General features: G+C 44.6%; 1 protein-coding gene across 1 annotated transcript in view; it reads left to right on the top strand.

Annotated features, from left to right (window-relative positions):
* CEP170B (centrosomal protein 170B) overlaps positions 1–19,614 on the top strand; it is a 58,025-nt gene that overhangs the window by 22,349 nt on the left and 16,062 nt on the right. Inside the window, exons 6-11 of the mRNA XM_009995844.1 lie at positions 7,125–7,226; positions 8,310–8,786; positions 11,912–12,675; positions 16,022–16,210; positions 16,396–16,504; positions 17,884–19,613. Of these exons, the coding sequence (XP_009994146.1) occupies positions 7,125–7,226; positions 8,310–8,786; positions 11,912–12,675; positions 16,022–16,210; positions 16,396–16,504; positions 17,884–19,613 (3,371 nt within the window). The remainder of the gene's footprint in view (positions 1–7,124; positions 7,227–8,309; positions 8,787–11,911; positions 12,676–16,021; positions 16,211–16,395; positions 16,505–17,883; position 19,614) is intronic.

Raw genomic sequence — 19,614 nt, 5'->3', positions numbered from 1 at the left:
AGTGGGGAGGTAAATGAAGGGAAGAGGATGGGCAAATAGAAGTGAGACGGCACCTTGGGTGAAGTGACCAAGAGATAGATACAACAGCTTTCTAGAAATGTGTATAACTTTAGGTAAATCCGTTAAGGCTTCGTGATTGGAGTGGGTTGGCTGACCTTAATCTCCCCTCTATTGTCTTTATGAAAATCCCTCTAAGCTGACACAGTGTCCTAAAACAGTGCAATATTTTTCCCTCATCTTGTCTGTTGCCTCCACACATCCCTGTGCTCGTCTGTCATTTTCTGCACCATGAAACCTTTCTCTGTGTTCCTTTAGCTGTGTCTGTGAGTTGCCTGCCCTCCCCTGTGGATGTGGCATATGTGAGTTTGCCTCACAAAAGTACAGTTAAAAGGATGAAGTTGGTGGTGATTAACCATGACACTTGGGAAGATGAGAAGAGGTGAACCTCACTGCAGGGAAGAGCTCTCCAGCTGCCTTGCAAAGGGCGTGGGGTTCTTGAAAAACATTGCCAGTATCTGGTCCAGTTTGCATTTGCTGCTACCTGCTTGCATGAACATTCTGATTTTTATTCTTGTCACCTTCCAAAATAGGCACTAGTTGGTTTAAACCTATATAGTATAAGCAATTGATATTTGGAACATCTTCAAAGTCAGGACATTGAATGACTCTTCAGCAAGGTGACCCATTTCTCCAGTGTCTGGTTCGCAGACCTGCATTATGTTTTTATTCATTCTGTTTAGTGGGCACAGGCCATATGTTCAAGGCAAAAAGGGCTGCAACTATTTATTGGGGGTTAGTGCTGAAATAAACATTTGCAGTGAGACTGACAGATATGAAAAAGTCTGTGAAGTGCTGCTAACCCCGTTGAAGGATGAAGGAATTCAAGATGTTTTGTGGGAAGTGTTTTACTGGATTGGACTGTAGCCTGTAGGAGCTGGGAAGTCTGAGCAATACACTCGTGCCTTGGTCTCCAGAAAGCATCTCTGTCCTGTGAGCAGAATGATCAGTGAGTCCCCTTTTCATCTGCGATGTGACTAATTCACCTTCTCTTCAGCTGCTCACATGTACAGTTTCTCCTTGGTTGCTCGGAGGAGTGGCAACAATTTAAAATGATTAGTGGAAAGAAGAATGTAATGTTCTTACGGGGAGTGGGCTTGCTTAGTGGCAGCAGAAAGAGGCTTTGGGGAAAGAACTGTTTTGCTAAGCCCGTGGGTATTTGTGAATTTGCATTGACTAATTAAAGCAAGGTCTGGGGTGACAAAAGCCTTTAGAAGGATCACTTCCCAGGGCCTGGGTGGAAAAGAGGCAGAGGGAAGCTTTCAGGGAGGAGGTTTAACAAAACAATGTGAGCAATTAGAGCTGGTTAGGAGTGGGAGGAGGTGAGGGGCTGAGGATAAAGAGATCCAGCAGAGTGAATGGGAAACAACTCAGCCATTTAGTCTTTATGCTGTTGAATTTGCAGCTTCTGGGTGTATGTTGCCTGTAAGCAGATGATCATCGGTCTCTGAAACGTTTGAGGCAAGGAGCTCTATAAGCCCTGTTGGTTAGATATGGATACGAGTGAAAAAAGTGCCCACAGTTCAGCTAGTTAATGCTAAAAATAGCCATCAGCTATTTTTGTTTAAATCATGTTTAAAGTCTTAAGTGATCAGGAGGCCAGGTACAGCCTTGAACTGAGCAGACTTTAAGACTGCTACAATCCCAATCTGTTGCTACCTGAGTTAAGGTATATTGAGTGAGATAAACTACTTTGAGGTCTTCTACTCTGGACGTGTAGTTAATCCTCAGGCTGATCTTAGTTGTTTGCTTTTTTTTTTAAAGCCCTCACAGACTGACTGGCCTAGATAATGCCAAATCTGATGACTAGCCCCTGCAGTACTGCTGCAGGTCTGAGTTACAAGGGGTAGAGGCTGCTTGCAGCATCCAGCTGAAATAGGCATCACCAGCTGCAGGAGCAGGACTTGGGCTTCTCCCAGGATCTATGAAACAGGCTTGCTCGTCATATTAGCGTCCGTGTCATTAGGGAGTCCTCTCAGCAGAGTGGCTGACTTGAAAGTCTTGTTGGTGTCCAGGGTTGAGGTCAGCAGGCAGCGTGGACAGACGCAGTGGGAGTTGTGCCCAGTTGTGAAGTGGTTTCCATGGTCTTTGGCTGCTTTCCCCATGAGGTCATGGTAATAGCTATTTAGACGCACAGCTCTACCCCAGCCTTTAATTTAGGAGAGTGGTGGTGGTGTATGTGCTTTTCCTCTGAGCAAGGGTGGTGGTACCTGCATCATGGTAAAGGTTTGATGATGTAATTGATACAAATAAATGTGTGATTATCAGCCTGATTTGAAAGCCTCTGGAATCTGTGTATGTTCACAGCAGGTGCAAAAGACCAGGGCTTGGGTTTGCCCCACACAGGCGAAATAAATACTGCAGCAAAGAGTGAGAGAATTGCTTTACAGTTATTCCTACGAGGTCTGAATTATCTGTTTTGCAGAGGAGTTAAAAAGCAGATAATGTGAAAATGTTACAGCTAGATGATTTTTTTTTTCCAAGGCCTCTGCCATAAGAAGCCTACTCTGCATCTTCTGAAGATAGACAATATTGTTATTAATAATGAATAAAAAACATTTTGACTTAAAGCAAGCTGGATTTCTTACACCTTTGTTGTGACTTGCTGTAGAGAGCTTCAAAGCTGTATGTGCTTCTCTCAGCAAAGAAATTTACCATTTCTTTCTGTTTCTCTCATGATGGCTTGAAGCTTTGTGAGGACACAAAGCACAGCCCTTAGTTCTGTCTTGACCACAGGGGACATCTTCAGGGGAAATCAGACCCCTCTACAGTGGGAGTTGCATGCTCATCATGAAAACACTTCTGCCCACTGGCTGGTAGAAAGAAGCACTAATGCAGGCTTTCTCCATTCCCATTTATTACCTGGACTGTATTTTTGGTCCTGCCCTTGTGGTATTCTGTGTGATTCACTTCTTCATAAATACATCCTTTGTATAGACATGTCTCATTTTCTCTCCTTCTGGTGCCTCTCCTTCAGGTGATCAATAGTTCTGTATTAATTTAACAGGCCACTTCCTTGTCAGACTTGTTAAACAAATAGACTACTCTTGTTTGTTCTAAAACAGCTATAATTTTTTCCTATTGAGTAACTGCCCCAAAGACCGATACTGAGAAGCAGAACGTGCATGTCAGTGGCCTTCCCTGTATTACACTGCTATGTATGCTCAGTATTATCTGGCTGAATACTTGTGCTGACCTCAATTCAGTTATCTAAAAGGATGGTTTTCAGACTGTCTGCCTGAATTGATGAGCTAAGAAACGTTTTTAAATGAATTGGCACCATCTGGGCAGCCTGGCATGGAGAGGAGGGAGGTGGTAATGAGCTGCCATCAATTGAAGGAAGCCTCATGTCATTAAAATGACTGAGCAGTTAGTTTCATTGGTGTTCCTTGCTTCACTGCTGACTCGAGCAAGCCTTGAGTCTCTCTGCTCTTTCAAGAGCTTCCATCTCACACTAAAATCTAAGAGTCAGGTGGTGGATGCAAGGAGGTATGCCTGTGGGGACGCAGGCAGATGCAGTGCTCTGGATGTGGCAGGTCCAGGTTGAGGTTGCTACCCAAGATGCATCCCAGTTGGTGAAGAGCAAAGCCCTCTGGCACAGCTGCACATGTAGCCACTCTGGCCCGCTTCTGTCACAGCCATCTGGTTGAGCTACCTTCCTAGTGTGCTTTTTTTTACCCCTCTCTTTATTATAGAATATTGTTGTATTAGAGCTGGAGTTGGGAGAGGTGTCAGGTCGGTTGTGCTTGCAAATTAGAAGGGACAGAAGCTTCTGGCATGAGCAGAGCATCAAATTCATGTAGCTCTTCTATAGTCAGGGAAATTTTACTTTGGCTCAGGATCTGGCTGCTTTCAGAAGCAGCTGAGAGTGAGGGTGTCAGTCACTTGATAACGTTATTCAAAATGCAAATTAATATGAAGGCTCAGTGCAAACATTAATTGCTCTTAAAATATTGAAGCTGTCCCCAAATAGCAAGATACTGACATCAGCTTCCCATCTGTGCTTTTTTTGCCATCTTTAAAATGAAATTCCAGTTTATTGTGGAGGCTGGGGGAGGGAAGGAATAGAAGAAAACCCCACAGAAGTGAGCAGATGTTACACATTCTGTAATACATCTGAGTGTTGCAGGTGGGGCCACATGAACTCTGTGTTGTAGGGCAGGGGGGACCTTCTGCTGCCATGCAGTGAGTGCCATGGAGCAGCTCCCACCACTACAGCCCTAGGTTGGTGCACCCTGCTCAATCTCATGCACTCTCTGTAGGTGCTCCTTGATGTGCCTTAAGGTTTTGGCTTTTGTCAGAGGGGGAATTTCCAAGCACCTATCAGGGCTCCACAGAGCAGAGGTGGAAATCAGAGAAGACAGTGGAATTGGCTCATTATTCTTTATAAATCCTCTTGCCCCCCCCGCCCCGCTCCCTGCTTCAACTTTCCTTGTAATCCTAAAGTTCCCTATCAACAGAAAAGTCTGACCAATGTTGACTTGCTCCCCTACCTGCCTTTTCCCTGTAGCAGAAATACTCCTGGGGAACAAAGGCAGTAGCCCCCATGTCCAGTACACAGGTGGGATAGAGATCCTGGGGCTGCAGCAGCTTCTGGGAAGAACTCTGTCATGCAGGCTGGATGTGAGCTCTCTAAGCTCACTTCTGCCTCTTTGGAAGCAAAATTATCTTGAAACAGATAGCTAGAATCTTCTAAACTATAAGGCCTTTGGGTTCTTCTGAGAGGTGGGGGTGTGCTGGAGAGACAAGCTGTCATAAGGCAACTCATTGCAAGGTGCAAGCAGTAACAGTACCCAGGCTTGGGAATGATGCTGCTTGTGCAAGAGTCAAGTGCAAGATGGCCTTTGCTTTTCATCTGTAGGGTAGTACCCCCAGGCTTTGTTCCACCACCAACTTAAACTACTGATGAACTTTCAGATTTGATCACATTAATCTGAGATGAGTATCCAACATCTTCTGTATTATTCAGGGTTGAGCCCTTCATTGTGCCCCATTGACCTTTAGACATGGGTTACCTGAGACGTAGCTGGGTGTTGCTAATGGATTTGTCCATCACCAAAAGTTTTTCTCCTTCTCCCAGCCCTGACTGCTTCTTGGCCATCAACCCTAAGATAATATTGCACAGGATGATAATCCAATGTCTGCCCATGAGAAGAACCTGACATTGGTAGAGCAGATCCTGTGTGGTTGCGGGGGGGGAGGTTTGTGGTGAAGTTATGGCACAAAGAAAGGGTGGTAGGTTTCCACTAGACTGTGTGACATAGACCAAACCTAGACCTAGCAGAGACCAAACCCTACATTTGGGCACCTCTGTTCATTGACAAGCTTGTAAATAGGTGTTTTTCTTTTCCTTTTTTTTTCTTTCTTTCTCTCTCCCTTGAATGGCTTACCCATCCTCAGTTTTGAAACATATTGCTTGGCAATTTCAATGTATTCGTGGTAAGAAAAGCTTCCTCCTTTGAACTTTCAAAGGCCGCCTACATAATGGGAACACAGTTTATCTTCTACATACTCCAGGCAGAAAGGAGAGTAATGCTTTCAGCCTCTTTTGATCCTTAGTGTGAAGGGAGAGGCAGCATGGATTATTTTGAAACATGAAGATGGTCTCTTGAAAAGGGCCTGTGGGCTGTATCTGTAAAGGAGAATTTTTGCCAGTGAACTGTCAATGTATGAGCTTATGTTTCTTTGGAACTATTCTAGAAAAAAAACCCATCTGAAGTGGTGGCCAATGGGTCTGTGTAGCTTTATAAACCACAGCATAAAATCAACCTCCTTTTCTTTTTCATTTGAATTATTTAATTCTCCTTCCTCTCCCAACTTCCCTTATGCTAATAACTACTTTCTGTCATGTCCCTATTAAAGTAGGGAATGCAAAATTGCAGGGCTGTTTGAGGGCTGCTTTACACAGGGCAGCGTGTGGTTCCAAACCACAAGCTGAGTGAGCAGCAATTGGCAGTAGAATCCCAGCTATGGCTCTGCAGCTGGAGCCAGGGTTTAAAACATGGCCAGTAAAGCATCTGCTCTTGACTCTTATGGATAGAGGCAGAAGCAGCTAACAAAACTGAAGCTTAACCTCAGCCCCAGACCTATCCTTGTGTCTCTATCACCTCTGGATGAAAGAACAAAAGCTATTTTATTTGCTTCTCCTCAACTATTATAAAAACATAATTATAACTATACCATGCATAAATGGAGATGTATTCTTTTTGTTTATTGCATAAGCAGCAGCAGCCTAAGGCACTGCCAAAACACAGTCTTGTTTTGTGGGAGACAAAACAAGAAGCAGTGGATAAGCTCCTTTGGGTACCAGTTGTTTCAAAGAAGCCCTGAGCTTTCAGTGGGTGCTCTTTGAGCAGAGAAAATGATAGAAGTCTGGCTCTTCTAGGGAAAGTTCCTTCATGAGAAAATTTTCTGTCCTGCAATGACTCTGAAACTCACTTTGTTTACTTTGAGCTTTTGAGAGCAAGAGTTTATTTCTCCTTCATGTATGTGTAAGGAGGGTGGTTTTACCATTTTCCCTCAATTTATAATGCTGCAAGAATTTCCTGTTGTGGGATGTGTCAGTTAGACTTGGAGTGGTGAACAGCTGGAAAAAAATCCATGACCTCACAGCATCTGAGTATGTGGTGGAGCAAGAAAGGACCAGAGCTGAAGTCTTCCAGTTATAGTCAGGACAAAAGTCAGATTTTTACCTGAATTGCTGGTGATTTGCATACAAGTTTGTGGTTGGCGTTTTGCAGTCTGTCCTGCCAAAAATATTCCACTTCCAGTGAATAATGAGGCTAGAGAGGGAGAAGAGCCAGTATTTGGGAAATGCAGCTATGAAAGGCAGCAAAAGGAGGTGGAGCCAGTGTCTTGCAGCAGAATGTAAAAAAGACAAAAGGAAGAGAAAAATCCTCGAACATACTAATTATCATGTAAAATTTGCTGCTGTTATAACTGCAGTCTAACAGGTACATGATCTTGTCTGCCCCTGCTGTTTTTCCCTTTTGGGCATGTGGTTGACTTCTGTGAACCTGGTAGATTTATATTTTATGTATAAAAGTATTTGCTTCTCCTATTCCTAGAGACCAATACTTATCGCACCCCTCTTTATGGGCAGCCCTCCTGGTGGGGGGAAGATGATGCAAATAACAAGGAGGACAGAAGGCAAGAGGAACATTACCCAGGTAATGGAGGTGGAGGGACTGGGGAAGGGACAAAATTTCTGCACAATTGTCTGTGAAGCCTCTACTTACCACTTTTTTCCTACTTGTCTTTGCACATTCCTATGTGGAGATTGCTGCCAATGAAACCAGAATAAGGGAAAACTAAAATGTTTCCCCTAAAGTATTTGAATGTTAGAAATGGCAGTTGAGGAATAATTCAATATGTGTAAGAGAGGCCTCACTAAGCTTATCTGAAACAAGTTGAACAGCAGTGGTGTATCTGTGATTGTATGCAACCCACCTGAATAAACCATCCACTGTGTCTCCCAGAAGCTTTCTAAGAGGAATTTTAAGAGCTGATGCATTGACTGGATTTGATTGATGTGTCAGCAATCTGTTTCTTGCCTCATCACCCTTGGAAGCCATGTAGTCTTACCACTCCTGTTGTTGCGAATCTGTATGCATGGAAGGTGCATTTTCTCACTTGTGCAGTAAACCTGATGTTTCTATCAGGCACAAAGAAGTTTTTTATTTTGATGAGTGTGCAATGTATCTCTTCTTTAGCAAAGAGGGGTTGTGATTAACAGCCCTCCTAAGAGGCTGAAATAAAGAAGCCAAGAAGTTTAAGTGCTACTGAGAAAATGTGGGTTTATCCCTAGTGATATTACAGAATTAGGTGTTGATCCAGCAAAAAAAACGTATCTGTGATCAGCTTTGCACACACAAGCTTTTCCTGTGAACTGCAGAAAGCTGAGCAGGTGTGCATGTAAGGGAATTCAGCAAAGTAAACCAGGGTATCTTCCTTCCACATCAGCCCAGGCGTACAGAAACCTTAAAATGCCACCAACTACATAGACTCTGCCAAAACATACAATGGAGCATGTATTTGTGCTCAGCTGTCTCTTTGGAGACCAGTGGAAGAAGGGACAAAACGAATATAACAAATGTTGATCAGACCTCAGCAGTGCAGTAAGCACCAAGCTCAGTGATGAGGCCAGAGTGCACATCTCTGTAAAACAGAAGCTGTATTTTTTTCTTCAATCCATTTCAGCTACTGTTTGTAAACTTAACGTTTTGTTGCCTTTTTTTCTTCCCCTCTTGCAGAAAGATCAAAAGAGATAACCCAACATGAAGAGGAACTGAATGGTAATATTTCAGCTTATAGAGATGCCCAAGAACAGTCTGTGTTTGCCTTCCGGAGAGAGCCAAGTTACTTTGAGATTCCAACTAAAGAATTTCAGCAGCCATCAAAATCTCCAGAAACGCAGGTCCATGAGATCCCAACAAAGGATGTCGATGCTGTGGTAGCCCCCGTTGTACAAAGTCACGCCTCTTTCACCATTGAGTTTGATGATGGTACCCCTGGTAAAATAAAGATAAAAGACCATGTAACTAAATTTTCACTCAGACAGAGAAGACCATATAGTAAGGAACCAGCTCATACAGAAGTGATGTCAGCGGAGAGTAAAGTGGCAGACTGGCTTGTCCAGAATGACCCAAGCTTGATGAGACGACAGTCTCCAGGAGACGATGTGTACAGTACAAAGAGTGACCTGCCGGTTCATGTGAGGACACTTAAAGGTGAGTGGATGTCTTGTCATGTGGACACATTTCTCTGTTGGCCGTGCAAATGGAGCATAATAAAGGGTGAAAGCTCTTACCCTGTCAAGGAGAACTGGGCTTCATTATCTCTGCTCCACATTTGCAAGATGAAACAATTTCTTTTATGACTGTTAATGGTTTTGAATCTGGCTAGCAGGCTCTTCACCTGGCCCTGAAGTCATGTGTGATGCTGGCCTGGGGACGCTCTAATCTGGTTCCTCTACATCTGTAATACCAGCTCAGCCGTAACACTGATTGAAAAAAAGGATTTTGATTTTTAAATGTCTAAAATAATTTCTATGGCAGGCTGGTAAACACAGTAGATTTTCTTCTCTTGGCTTCTCCTAGCTGAAGGAATGACTTATTTTTAGCTGTAGTCCAGAAGAAGTGAAGTGTGATAATCCTGATGGCTGTAATGACCAGAGGTGCTAACATGGAAGCTGGTGATAAAGTTGAGATATGCATGATTACCAATGGAGGAAATTGTTGTGCTCACAAACAATGGTTTCTTTTCTTAAGCTTCTGTGAAATCCTGCTCTTATGGAAAACTTCAGGATTTGTGAACCTGTGTCCTGTTAAATATATCACTGTGAGGAATTCTTTGGGTATTTTCAAGGGTCTGAAGTGTAGTTTGGAGCCAGGTCCTTAGCACAGCTGGTGGGACATACTTGCATGATTTGAATATAGTTTTCAAGATTTCAGCTTGCTTTCATGTCTCTGTTGGGCTATGCACTGAACAGCTAGGAGGAGACCACTGATTCCTGCATTCTCACTGCCCTGAAGGCCTCTGGAAAAGCTATTGTTTTGAACTGCAACTTTAACTGTTGAAAGCATATTGAAGGTTACCAGACCTACTTGTGCTTGCAGTCGTTAAAAGATAGCAGTACCTTCTTTTCCCTTAAATAAGTATTTTCATTATTCTTGTTGGAAAAAACATCCTTATATCTTGAAGAGTTTTACTTGTTACACCTCCAACTTGCTTGTTTTATGTACAGCTTTTGAGAAGCCCCTATGGTAAAACAGTCTCACATATCCAGCCCTGGGGTTTGGCATAGCATGGAAAATGGAGTTTTTTCACCATTGCATGTTTGTAGTTCTACCCAATAAGGGACAGTGTTGAGGTGCCTTGCCTGATTGTTTAGGGTCTTATTCTTAGTTTACTCTGACTGTGTGATAGAGGGTTTGGGGTGGTTTTTGTGGGGATTTTGTTTGTTTTCCTTTTGTTATTGTGATACTGGATTTTGTTGACTCACTGGAGAACGTTGTCAGGGATAGAAATGTGCCTCAGTAGTTTTGCTTTTTCCTTTGGAGAAAACTAGAGAGAGTCAGCTGCTGCTTATCCTTGGAATACCCTGAGCAATGAACAGGAGTACTAGATAGACTGCCTTTACCTCTTTATAGTCCATGGGAAGAAGCTGAGGTAATTTAATGTATAATTTGCATATCAAGAATCAACTCTTTGGACACTTGATTAAAACTATAGTGTTGGTGGCCTGAGGAGTTTATCCACCTCTGCTTTGGCAGAGGATAGGGTATCATTTATTTGCGATAGCTGTGTAACATGTTCTTCTGGCAGGGCTAATTTTGAAGATGTCTTGGAGGCTAGTGCTGGCTGCCTACCAGGTTTGGGTCTTCAGGATCAGAGACACCCACTCTCTGGGTTCACTAGTGACATTTTTCACTTTCAGGAGCAATGTGGTGAACGCAAAGCCTGATATCAAGACTAGAAAGTTCAGGCCTTAGCAGCTTGGAAGGATGTGTATGGTGTTTTGCTGGGGTATCCATGGGTATGGTGGGTTTTTTTCCTTGTGTCCTCACTGTTTATTATTCAATAGAGTTTTTAGCCAAGACCCTTTAATTTAAGAACTTTCCCTTCCAAGGATGAACCTTATCAGCCCTCAGGACACAATGCAAAGTTTGCTGGCTTTCTTCATCAAGGTGTTAGGGAGCTCTTTAGAGGACTGACTCCTGGGTTGAATGGATCTTGTATTAAATTCTAATCTTTAACAGCTAACTTGAGGTAATAAATGGTCTTCACCCATCTGTCTGGAGAACTTGCAAAGTAGGTTTGAGCAGTTTTTCTTTCAAACACGTGGTATTTTAGCCAGTATATCTTGCTGCATATTACAGTCTAGAGCGCAGAGACCTCTTTCCCCGTTCTCCCGATGACAGGTTCCTGGTCGTTGACTGAGTCGTGTTGTGTGCCTTCACACCCGTTTCCTTCTCCAAAAAAAGGTTTGTTTTTTGTTTTACTTTTAACTTTTTGTTTTACTTCTAATTTTTCTTTTATTTTACCTTACTTTCTGAGAGTCCTAAACTGAGGTGTTGAGGGGCAGGCATCACTGGTACATAGAGAAGGTTGTAAAGATGGTTGTTGCTAACATAAGTGGAAACAATTATAAACTTTAAGCTAGTGAACTCAAAGTAAGGATTTAACCTTTTCTTGGCTGGTGATAGGATGATGTAATTCATGGGGGTGGCATGGTGCAATTCTTAAATCTTCAGGAAAAGTAAAAAATCCTGTGCATTCAATTTTCTGATTTGTTTGCCCCTTGCAGAATGGGGTTAATGTGAGTGCTCAGAGGTGCATGCACTCATAACACACCGCTCTGTTCTTTCACCATGGGGATTTGGTTTCATGGGATGAAGCATGTGGGGTTTATTTACTGGTCTTGCAGAGGTATTTCTGCTCTGTAACAGAGAGAAACTGATGGGGTGATCTTGGACTGCAGTAATGGGGCAGAATGGCAAAATAGTGTCATCATTTTTACTGAAGTGGAAAAAAAGAAACAAAACATTAGGTGTCTAAAACAATCAGCATTACAAAACCGGATATCCTTGGGGATGAAATGATTTCTTGAATTGGTTTTTAATAACTTGAGAGCCAACCAGTTGTGAAAAGTGGGGTCAGGAGGCAGCTGCCTTCTCTATTATTTCCTCTGATGGGATGCAATCCCTGTACCACAACAGATGTCTTTGGAGTTGTTTAGTCCTGTGGGATTTTTTTTTTTCTTTCAATTGAAATGATAAATTTCAATTGAGAGGTAATGACAGGGCCATAGCAACTAGGAATATGAAAGTCCAACCTGCATTCCTTTTTCCAGGCAATAGGCACGAGGACGGGACGCAGAGCGACTCTGAAGACCCCGTGGCACCCAAAGCAGAGAAGGAGACGACGACGGGCAGCGATCGTGCAACAGAGCAAACGAGGCTGCAGCGCCAGATGAGACGCGATCCCCACGAGATGCTGCACAACAAGCAGGCCTTCGTCATCGAGTTCTTCGAGGACACACCGCGGAAGAAGCGCTCACAGTCCTTCACGCACAGCGCTCACTCCTCCCAGAGCAACACCGACCCGGGGCTGAAGACCAAGGTTGAAAAGCGCAAGAATGCATCGCCAGCAGAGAAGGTGGGAAATGCGGCGCCGCCGTCCCACCCTGGGACCCAGGCAAACAAACCCAATAACAGCTCCTCTGGGACCCAAAGAGCTAGCTCCTTCAAGAGGGAGAAGACAGAGGATCGAATCAACTCTTCATCCTCTTCTGCTTCCAGAACGTCAGGCAAAACTTATGGGAGTGTTGGGAGGAAGTCTAAAATGGCTCAGGATTTTATGGCCGAGTACCTGCGAGAGACTGCTCAGTCTGGGAAGCTGAGCACTGAGAAACCGGCACCTCTGCCCATGCCGGCAGCTCCACGGGTGGTTATATCATCAGAACCAGAGTCTACCTCTGCACCACCTCCCGAGGTGAAGTCTGCCCAGGGCAGGAGGAATGATGAAGAAGACAGTGTAAGCGAGACAGGCACATACACCATTGAAACGGAGTCACAGGATAAAGAGGTGGAGGAAGCACGAAAAATGATAGATCAGGTATGTGCTGTTTTTCTGTGCTTTGCCAGCGAGCTACGGGGTGAAGGCTTGGGCTTCTGCTTTTTGTGCTGGGGGTCCTAACTTCATGAGCTGTTGCTGTGATGGATTGCTCCCTTTTGAACTGGGTGCAGTGGAGGCTTATGTCTAGGGGTGGAAAATCATCCTGGGTGACCTGTGTTAAGGATAGGCCTTGAAAAAACTGGTCGTAAAAAAACCTCCAATGAAACAACAAGCAAACAAAAGACCCACATAATGCAACAAGGCAAGGCTAGCCCACAGCAAAGAGCTGCCTTGTTTCTAAAATGGGATTTGGATGCAAGAGTGGGCTTGCCATCTGTTTAGAGGAAAGACAATAGCCGAATAAAGATCAGGCTGATCCTGCCGAGAGCCATGCCTGGGAGTGGCTCTGCTCTCTAGAACTGCTCCCAGGCCTCTGCCTTGGCAGTGCATCACCTCCTGCCTGCTGTTACAAAGACAGGAGCTGCAGACCGTCACTGATATGGTATCCCATGGTAGGCCAAAGGAAATACAGGTAAAGGACTGGTGGTGTTCTTGATCCTTTACAAGCCTTAGTGGTAGGTGTTTCTGTGGCTATGCTTAATTAGAAAGGGAGTGCTTGCTGGCAAGGCAAGTGGCAGCTAGTTGAGGTAGCAAAGGGTGTGATCTAGGGCAGAGGCAATCCTGGGTGGATCTGTGCTTGCTTGGATTTTGCAAAGTGAATGATAGCCTAAAAACAAAACCCTAGAGATGAGGAAGAGGTTTGAAAAAACCCACCCAACTAAGCAGCTGCAGGGCAAACCGAAGTTTGGCTAATTTTCAGGTTTAACTTTCACCTGTGGTGTATTACAAAAACAAAACTGGCAAGTTGCTATGAAGATTTAGTGAAGCGTAAGCAGGAGGATGGTGAGGTTTAAAGGAAGCCTTAATTGAACCTGGCATTAGAGCTTTTTATACAGTGTTTTGTGAGCTTAGATCTAGCTTCCCTCTTTTGTTTGTTTATTACCTTTGTTGCTTACATCTTTTTTGAAATGAAATGTGATTGGAAGCTTTCAGGGCAGGGTGTTTTAAGCCACAGCAAGGCCCTAGTCCTGACATAAGATGGTTAATTGTTCCGGTGGGGAAATACAATTATTTCTGGTGAGTAATCTTGGCAGCTGTGTGACTTGGGCAGGCAAGCTGGCCAAGTTCTGTGCCTGACTCTGCCATAGACTTGATGCAGTGCAGACCTGCCACTTGAGAAGTAACTAATAGCTGGACCTCACTGTTTCTGTCCAAGAAGAAAGATTATAGAAATTCTGGACTTGCTGCGGTTTTGATGTGACTTTGCTTTTTATTCCTCCATCATTGCAGGGACAACCTCTTTTCACTTGTGCCCTGTGATAGGATGAGGTGCAATGGATTCAAACTCAAGCACATGAAGTTCCACCTCAATATGAGGAAGAACTTCTTTGCTGCGAGGGTTACGGAGCACTAGAACCGGCTCCCCAGAGAGGTTGTGGAGTCTCTGGAGTTTTTCAAGGTGTCTGGATGCCTTTCTAAGTGATCTGCCCTAGTTTTTGGTCCTGCTCTGGCAGGGGGTTTGGACTTGATGATCCTCTGAGGTTCCTTCCAAACCCTAACATTTTGTAATTGCACACACACTTTTTTTAATAGACGTGAGTGGAGAACTTTATGGCTGTCCTGGCCCAGCTTAGGTACCATCCGTGGTGGCATCTTCCTCTGAAGAACAAGCCCTTCTGAGGCATGAATCTTGGTCATCCCCCAAGGAATGCCTGTGTATTTCCTGAGGGAATCTGGCCAGCTAGCTCATATGCTCATGCATCTCTGAGGTCCTTAGGTGAAAGTGAAAGGCTGCTTTGCTCAGCCCATTTGCTACTACAGACTATTAAAGACCCTGGAGATGGAGCTTTCCACAAAAACAAAACTGGCAAGTTGCTATGAAGATTTAGTGAAGCGTAAGCAGGAGGATGGTGAGGTTTAAAGGAAGCCTTAATTGAACCTGGCATTAGAGCTTTTTATACAGTGTTTTGTGAGCTTAGATCTAGCTTCCCTCTTTTGTTTGTTTATTACCTTTGTTGCTTACATCTTTTTTGAAATGAAATGTGATTGGAAGCTTTCAGGGCAGGGTGTTTTAAGCCACAGCAAGGCCCTAGTCCTGACATAAGATGGTTAATTGTTCCGGTGGGGAAATACAATTATTTCTGGTGAGTAATCTTGGCAGCTGTGTGACTTGGGCAGGCAAGCTGGCCAAGTTCTGTGCCTGACTCTGCCATAGACTTGATGCAGTGCAGACCTGCCACTTGAGAAGTAACTAATAGCTGGACCTCACTGTTTCTGTCCAAGAAGAAAGATTATAGAAATTCTGGACTTGCTGCGGTTTTGATGTGACTTTGCTTTTTATTCCTCCATCATTGCAGGGACAACCTCTTTTCACTTGTGCCCTGTGATAGGATGAGGTGCAATGGATTCAAACTCAAGCACATGAAGTTCCACCTCAATATGAGGAAGAACTTCTTTGCTGCGAGGGTTACGGAGCACTAGAACCGGCTCCCCAGAGAGGTTGTGGAGTCTCCTTCTCTGGAGTTTTTCAAGGTGTCTGGATGCCTTTCTAAGTGATCTGCCCTAGTTTTTGGTCCTGCTCTGGCAGGGGGTTTGGACTTGATGATCCTCTGAGGTTCCTTCCAAACCCTAACATTTTGTAATTGCACACACACTTTTTTTAATAGACGTGAGTGGAGAACTTTATGGCTGTCCTGGCCCAGCTTAGGTACCATCCGTGGTGGCATCTTCCTCTGAAGAACAAGCCCTTCTGAGGCATGAATCTTGGTCATCCCCCAAGGAATGCCTGTGTATTTCCTGAGGGAATCTGGCCAGCTAGCTCATATGCTCATGCATCTCTGAGGTCCTTAGGTGAAAGTGAAAGGCTGCTTTGCTCAGCCCATTTGCTACTACAGACTATTAAAGACCCTGGAGATGGAGCTTTCCCAGTTTTTTTCTGATGCTCCATGAATTAACTGGTAAATACCTTTCCTGACACTCATCCTAAATTTTTAAGGACTGAAAAGAGACTTGTTTTCAGTGAAAGTTACTACTCTTAAAAACAGCACACTGAAGTAATGAGGGTGAGACTAAAGGTGGACATGAGTGGGATTCTGTGAATAAGTGTATTTAAAGCTGCTACTGTGGAATAGAGAAGAAAATTATTTAGCTGGTAAGGGAGTGTTGGTAAGTGTTTCTTGCCTTTTGGGATCATAGTTTGTGACTAATGCTTCATGGATTTGGATTTTGGGCTAATATTTCCCTGTGTTCTGGGTTTTTGATCTTTCTTATGCAAACATCTTTTCAGGTTTTTGGTGTTCTCGAGTCACCTGAATTTTCCAGAATCTCTTCAGCCTTTAGACCAATAATTAAAGGTGAAAAAGATGACCCTGGTTCTCATCAGCATCTAATCAGTGAAAATGGGACTAGTCAGAAGTCACCCTTGCTCCAGGCACTTGCCTCAAAAGCTGCCAGTGGGTCTCAGCCTGATGCACAGGTATGGGCAGTCCGGGTGGATTTATTGGGGTGGTGGAAGTGTAGATGGGTTATCTGTCTGGATGGAAATGTAATGTGTAGATTGATTTCCATTTTGAGGAGACTGAGCGATGTGTGTATGGGAGGAGAGATTTTTGTGGCTTTACAAGCCCTCTTTTTGACATTGCCTTCCTCAACTTGTTGTAGATGTCTGCGGCATCTCAAGGGAGTCAGAAGTGGGTGTCTAGGTGGGCGAGCCTTGCAGACAGTTACTCTGACTCTGGATCTGTTTCTGGACAGGGTGATGGAGGTGTAGGTAAGTCTCATCCTTACATTACTGTTTGAAGGTGGCTGAATCTAAGCCAGGGTGATATGAAAAGCAGGAATTAAGGGCTTCTGTGCATCTGGCTGTGACTTATTTTCTGGTTTAGCTGATTTATTTGGGGATGTGAAGGACAGAGTGAATTGTTTTCAGTGGAATAAAGATGAAGAGAGCCTCTGGTTTGCATTTCAGAGTCATCTAAGTAGCTCTTAAATGTTATATTGGACATGACTGAAGGGCAGCTGGGAAGGAGAGCGAGTGCAAGGCCCTTGGCTGTTAACTAGCCCCGAGTAGTGATTCTTTAGGCTACCTTATGATGCCACGTGAAGGCCCTTTGCAAGTTGTCTTGAACTTAAGTGCTGACTTGTTGGGGGCTTTTTGTGTGTGTGCTTCTCCTTTGTCTAGCTGTGCTGAGAATTTTAGGCTGTTCTGGGGTTTGCTTTTGGGTGGCAGGTTTGAAGTGTGGGGATAAGCATAGAAAAATGGGTAGAAGGGGAGCGGAGGAGTGGGAGGAGATCAGGCTCCCATCGTAGTTGACAAGAGAGTTTATAGGCTTCCATATCTCATATGTGAGAAAGGGAGGACAGTGCTTTGTTGGCTTTTGTAAATGTTTTCACCCTTTTTTGGTTGGAAATATTTGTCATTACCTTCATGCCATCAACAGTGATAGATAGACTCAGTAAACATTAGAAGAAACCTTTGTTTTGAAGGCCACTGCCACTGTTTTCACACTATGTGAGAACCTGACTCCTGTAGCATTTGAAATATTACTATAGTCAAATAACCAGTTATCCTGGTATTTAAAGGCCATATCACCTATAAGTCCTGGCTAGGGGCATGGGAGATAGAAGAGCTCTCTTTCTATGAAGTGTCTCCATACTGATAATCCCACCCACACTGAGACTGTGAGCTCTAATTCAAAGCCTCTTCATTGTTACAGGGTATTTTTCCTGAGGCTTTGCTGTGGGATGTGGTCATAGGAGAACTTGTAGTGTGAAAAATGCCATCTCTTAGTCAAATGGGCTGTGTTGTGTAGAGTGGTACTTAAAACACTGCATCGCTGCGATGGTTTGTCTGATGGCTTTTCATCTCCTTCCTGTGGCCTGATTTATAGTAGACACATGCCAGCTGTTATCATCTAAATGTCTGTTTTGGTATGGAGAGGCAGGTTATGGGAGAATGAATCTGAAATCATGCCTCGATAGAGAGAAGGTGTTAAGTACTCTGATCCAGCAAAGGATCCTATTGGTGTTCATATTACATAAAAGCTTAGTTGTCCTGTGAGTGCTTTTGAGGCCTTGTACTGTACAGGATTAAGCTTTTCCTAAATTAAGTATACAACAGTTGATCCTTGTCTACTTAACTCTCTTCAGAAAGCAGAGTAGCTCCAAAACCTGGGGAACAAGAAAATGCTGTGCCCTTGAGAACAAGGCGCCTTCTTCCCCAGCTCCCACCAAGTGATAAATCAGACAGCCCCACACCCACAGTCCTGGTCTGCCAGGAGTCCTACTCCGAGGTTACCAAGAGAACCAATGTGAAGGACCACTGTGTGGATGCCTATGGTGATTCCAGCAGCTGCCTCTTCATCCAAGAAGACTTGGATCCAGATAGCCTCAGTGATGCCAGCAGATCTGATGATGGCTTCAGCATGGAAAAAGGCAAGAAATACAAAGAGAACAATAAAATGCTAGAGCAGAAGGGGGAAGACACAAAATTGGAGAGCCGGCAGCCAGGAGCCTCCCGGATCTCAAATGTGAAAGCTGTGAGTGAGTCAGTTTCTGCTTCGTTCTACATTGGTGATGACAGCAATGGTGTGGGGATTCCCTCCAAGCTCTCTCTGAGTGTGTCCCATGCTCGAGCAGACAAAGATGGCAAGGATCAGGAGTTTTCCTTCAAGTCTGCTGGCACACCAGTTCCTGGAAAGCCACCAGTCAAAGATGTTACTGCTTACATTAATGCAGCTGGAAAAATGGTTATTTCCCTTCATCAGAGTCTTCCTCAAGATCAGGAAAGCATGGCAGGAAAGGAGACATCCTCTTTTGTTAGGCAGGAAAGTTTTACCAAAGATAAATCAAGCAATGGTGTTCCTCAAAATAAACTCCCTCATATTTCAAGTCACCCACTGCTTAAAGATTTAGAGGCTGTTCGGTCAACTCATATGGACTTGGGTCAGGAGACTCATCTTCTCCTTAAGGACACTGAAACTGCCTTGGCAGCACTGGAAGCCAAATTACTTGGTCAAAGCCAACATCTGGAGCCTTCAGAAACTGCTGGTCAGCTGGAGGACTCCTTATCTGGGGACTCAGATGTGGACACTGCCAGCACAGTCAGCTTGGTGAGTGGCAAAAATGTCCCAACAAGCGCCCCGAAACGCAAAGCAGTTGCAAGCTTGCAGAAGGAGAAATCTTCCTCCACACCATCCATCCAGGACCAATGTGGGCAGCCGAGCGCTCGGGACAGGCTGACGGAGAAGCGGAAAACTCAAGCACCGGAGGCGTCAAACCGCGCAGAAGCTGCCAAACGCTTCCAGATGAAGCGGAGCGCTGGGGCCCGAGGGTCGCTCGACTTCACAGATGATGAGAGAAGCTCGAGCCTGCCCTACTTGCCCGTGCCCGAAGCAGTTGTGTCTGACCATGAGCACTCAGTAAACAGGCCGGCTCCCAGACGGAAACCTTTTACTCAGGGTGCCAAGGAGGAGCACAGCAAAACGACCTCGAATGTGCAGAAGATCCAGCAAGTTCTAACCCGCTCCAACAGTTTATCCACCCCGCGGCCCACGAGGGCCTCAAAACTACGTCGTGCCCGGCTGGGAGATGCTTCAGACAATGAGTGCATTGATGCAGAGAAAACATCCTCTAACCCTGACACTGCTGCTCCAGGGTCCAAGCAGTCTGCAGAGACAAAGAAGCTCTCCCGGTTGGACATCCTTGCCATGCCAAGGAAACGGGCAGGTTCGTTTACAGTGCCCAGTGACTCGGAGACAGCACAGTCAAAGACAACTGGGTTTTCGGGGCGGAGTGTGGAGTCTTATAGGAAGACAGGCATGTTGGAGGTGAGAGCTGCAGCGAGGAAAATGGCAGCTGCTGCTGCCTCTGCAAAGCAAC

Source organism: Chaetura pelagica, unplaced genomic scaffold, assembly GCF_000747805.2.
Source record: "Chaetura pelagica isolate M959 unplaced genomic scaffold, ChaPel_1.0 scaffold664, whole genome shotgun sequence".
Taxonomy (NCBI): domain Eukaryota; kingdom Metazoa; phylum Chordata; class Aves; order Apodiformes; family Apodidae; genus Chaetura; species Chaetura pelagica.
Note: the sequence above shows the minus strand (reverse complement) of the source record. Positions and strands in the feature narration are given on the sequence as shown.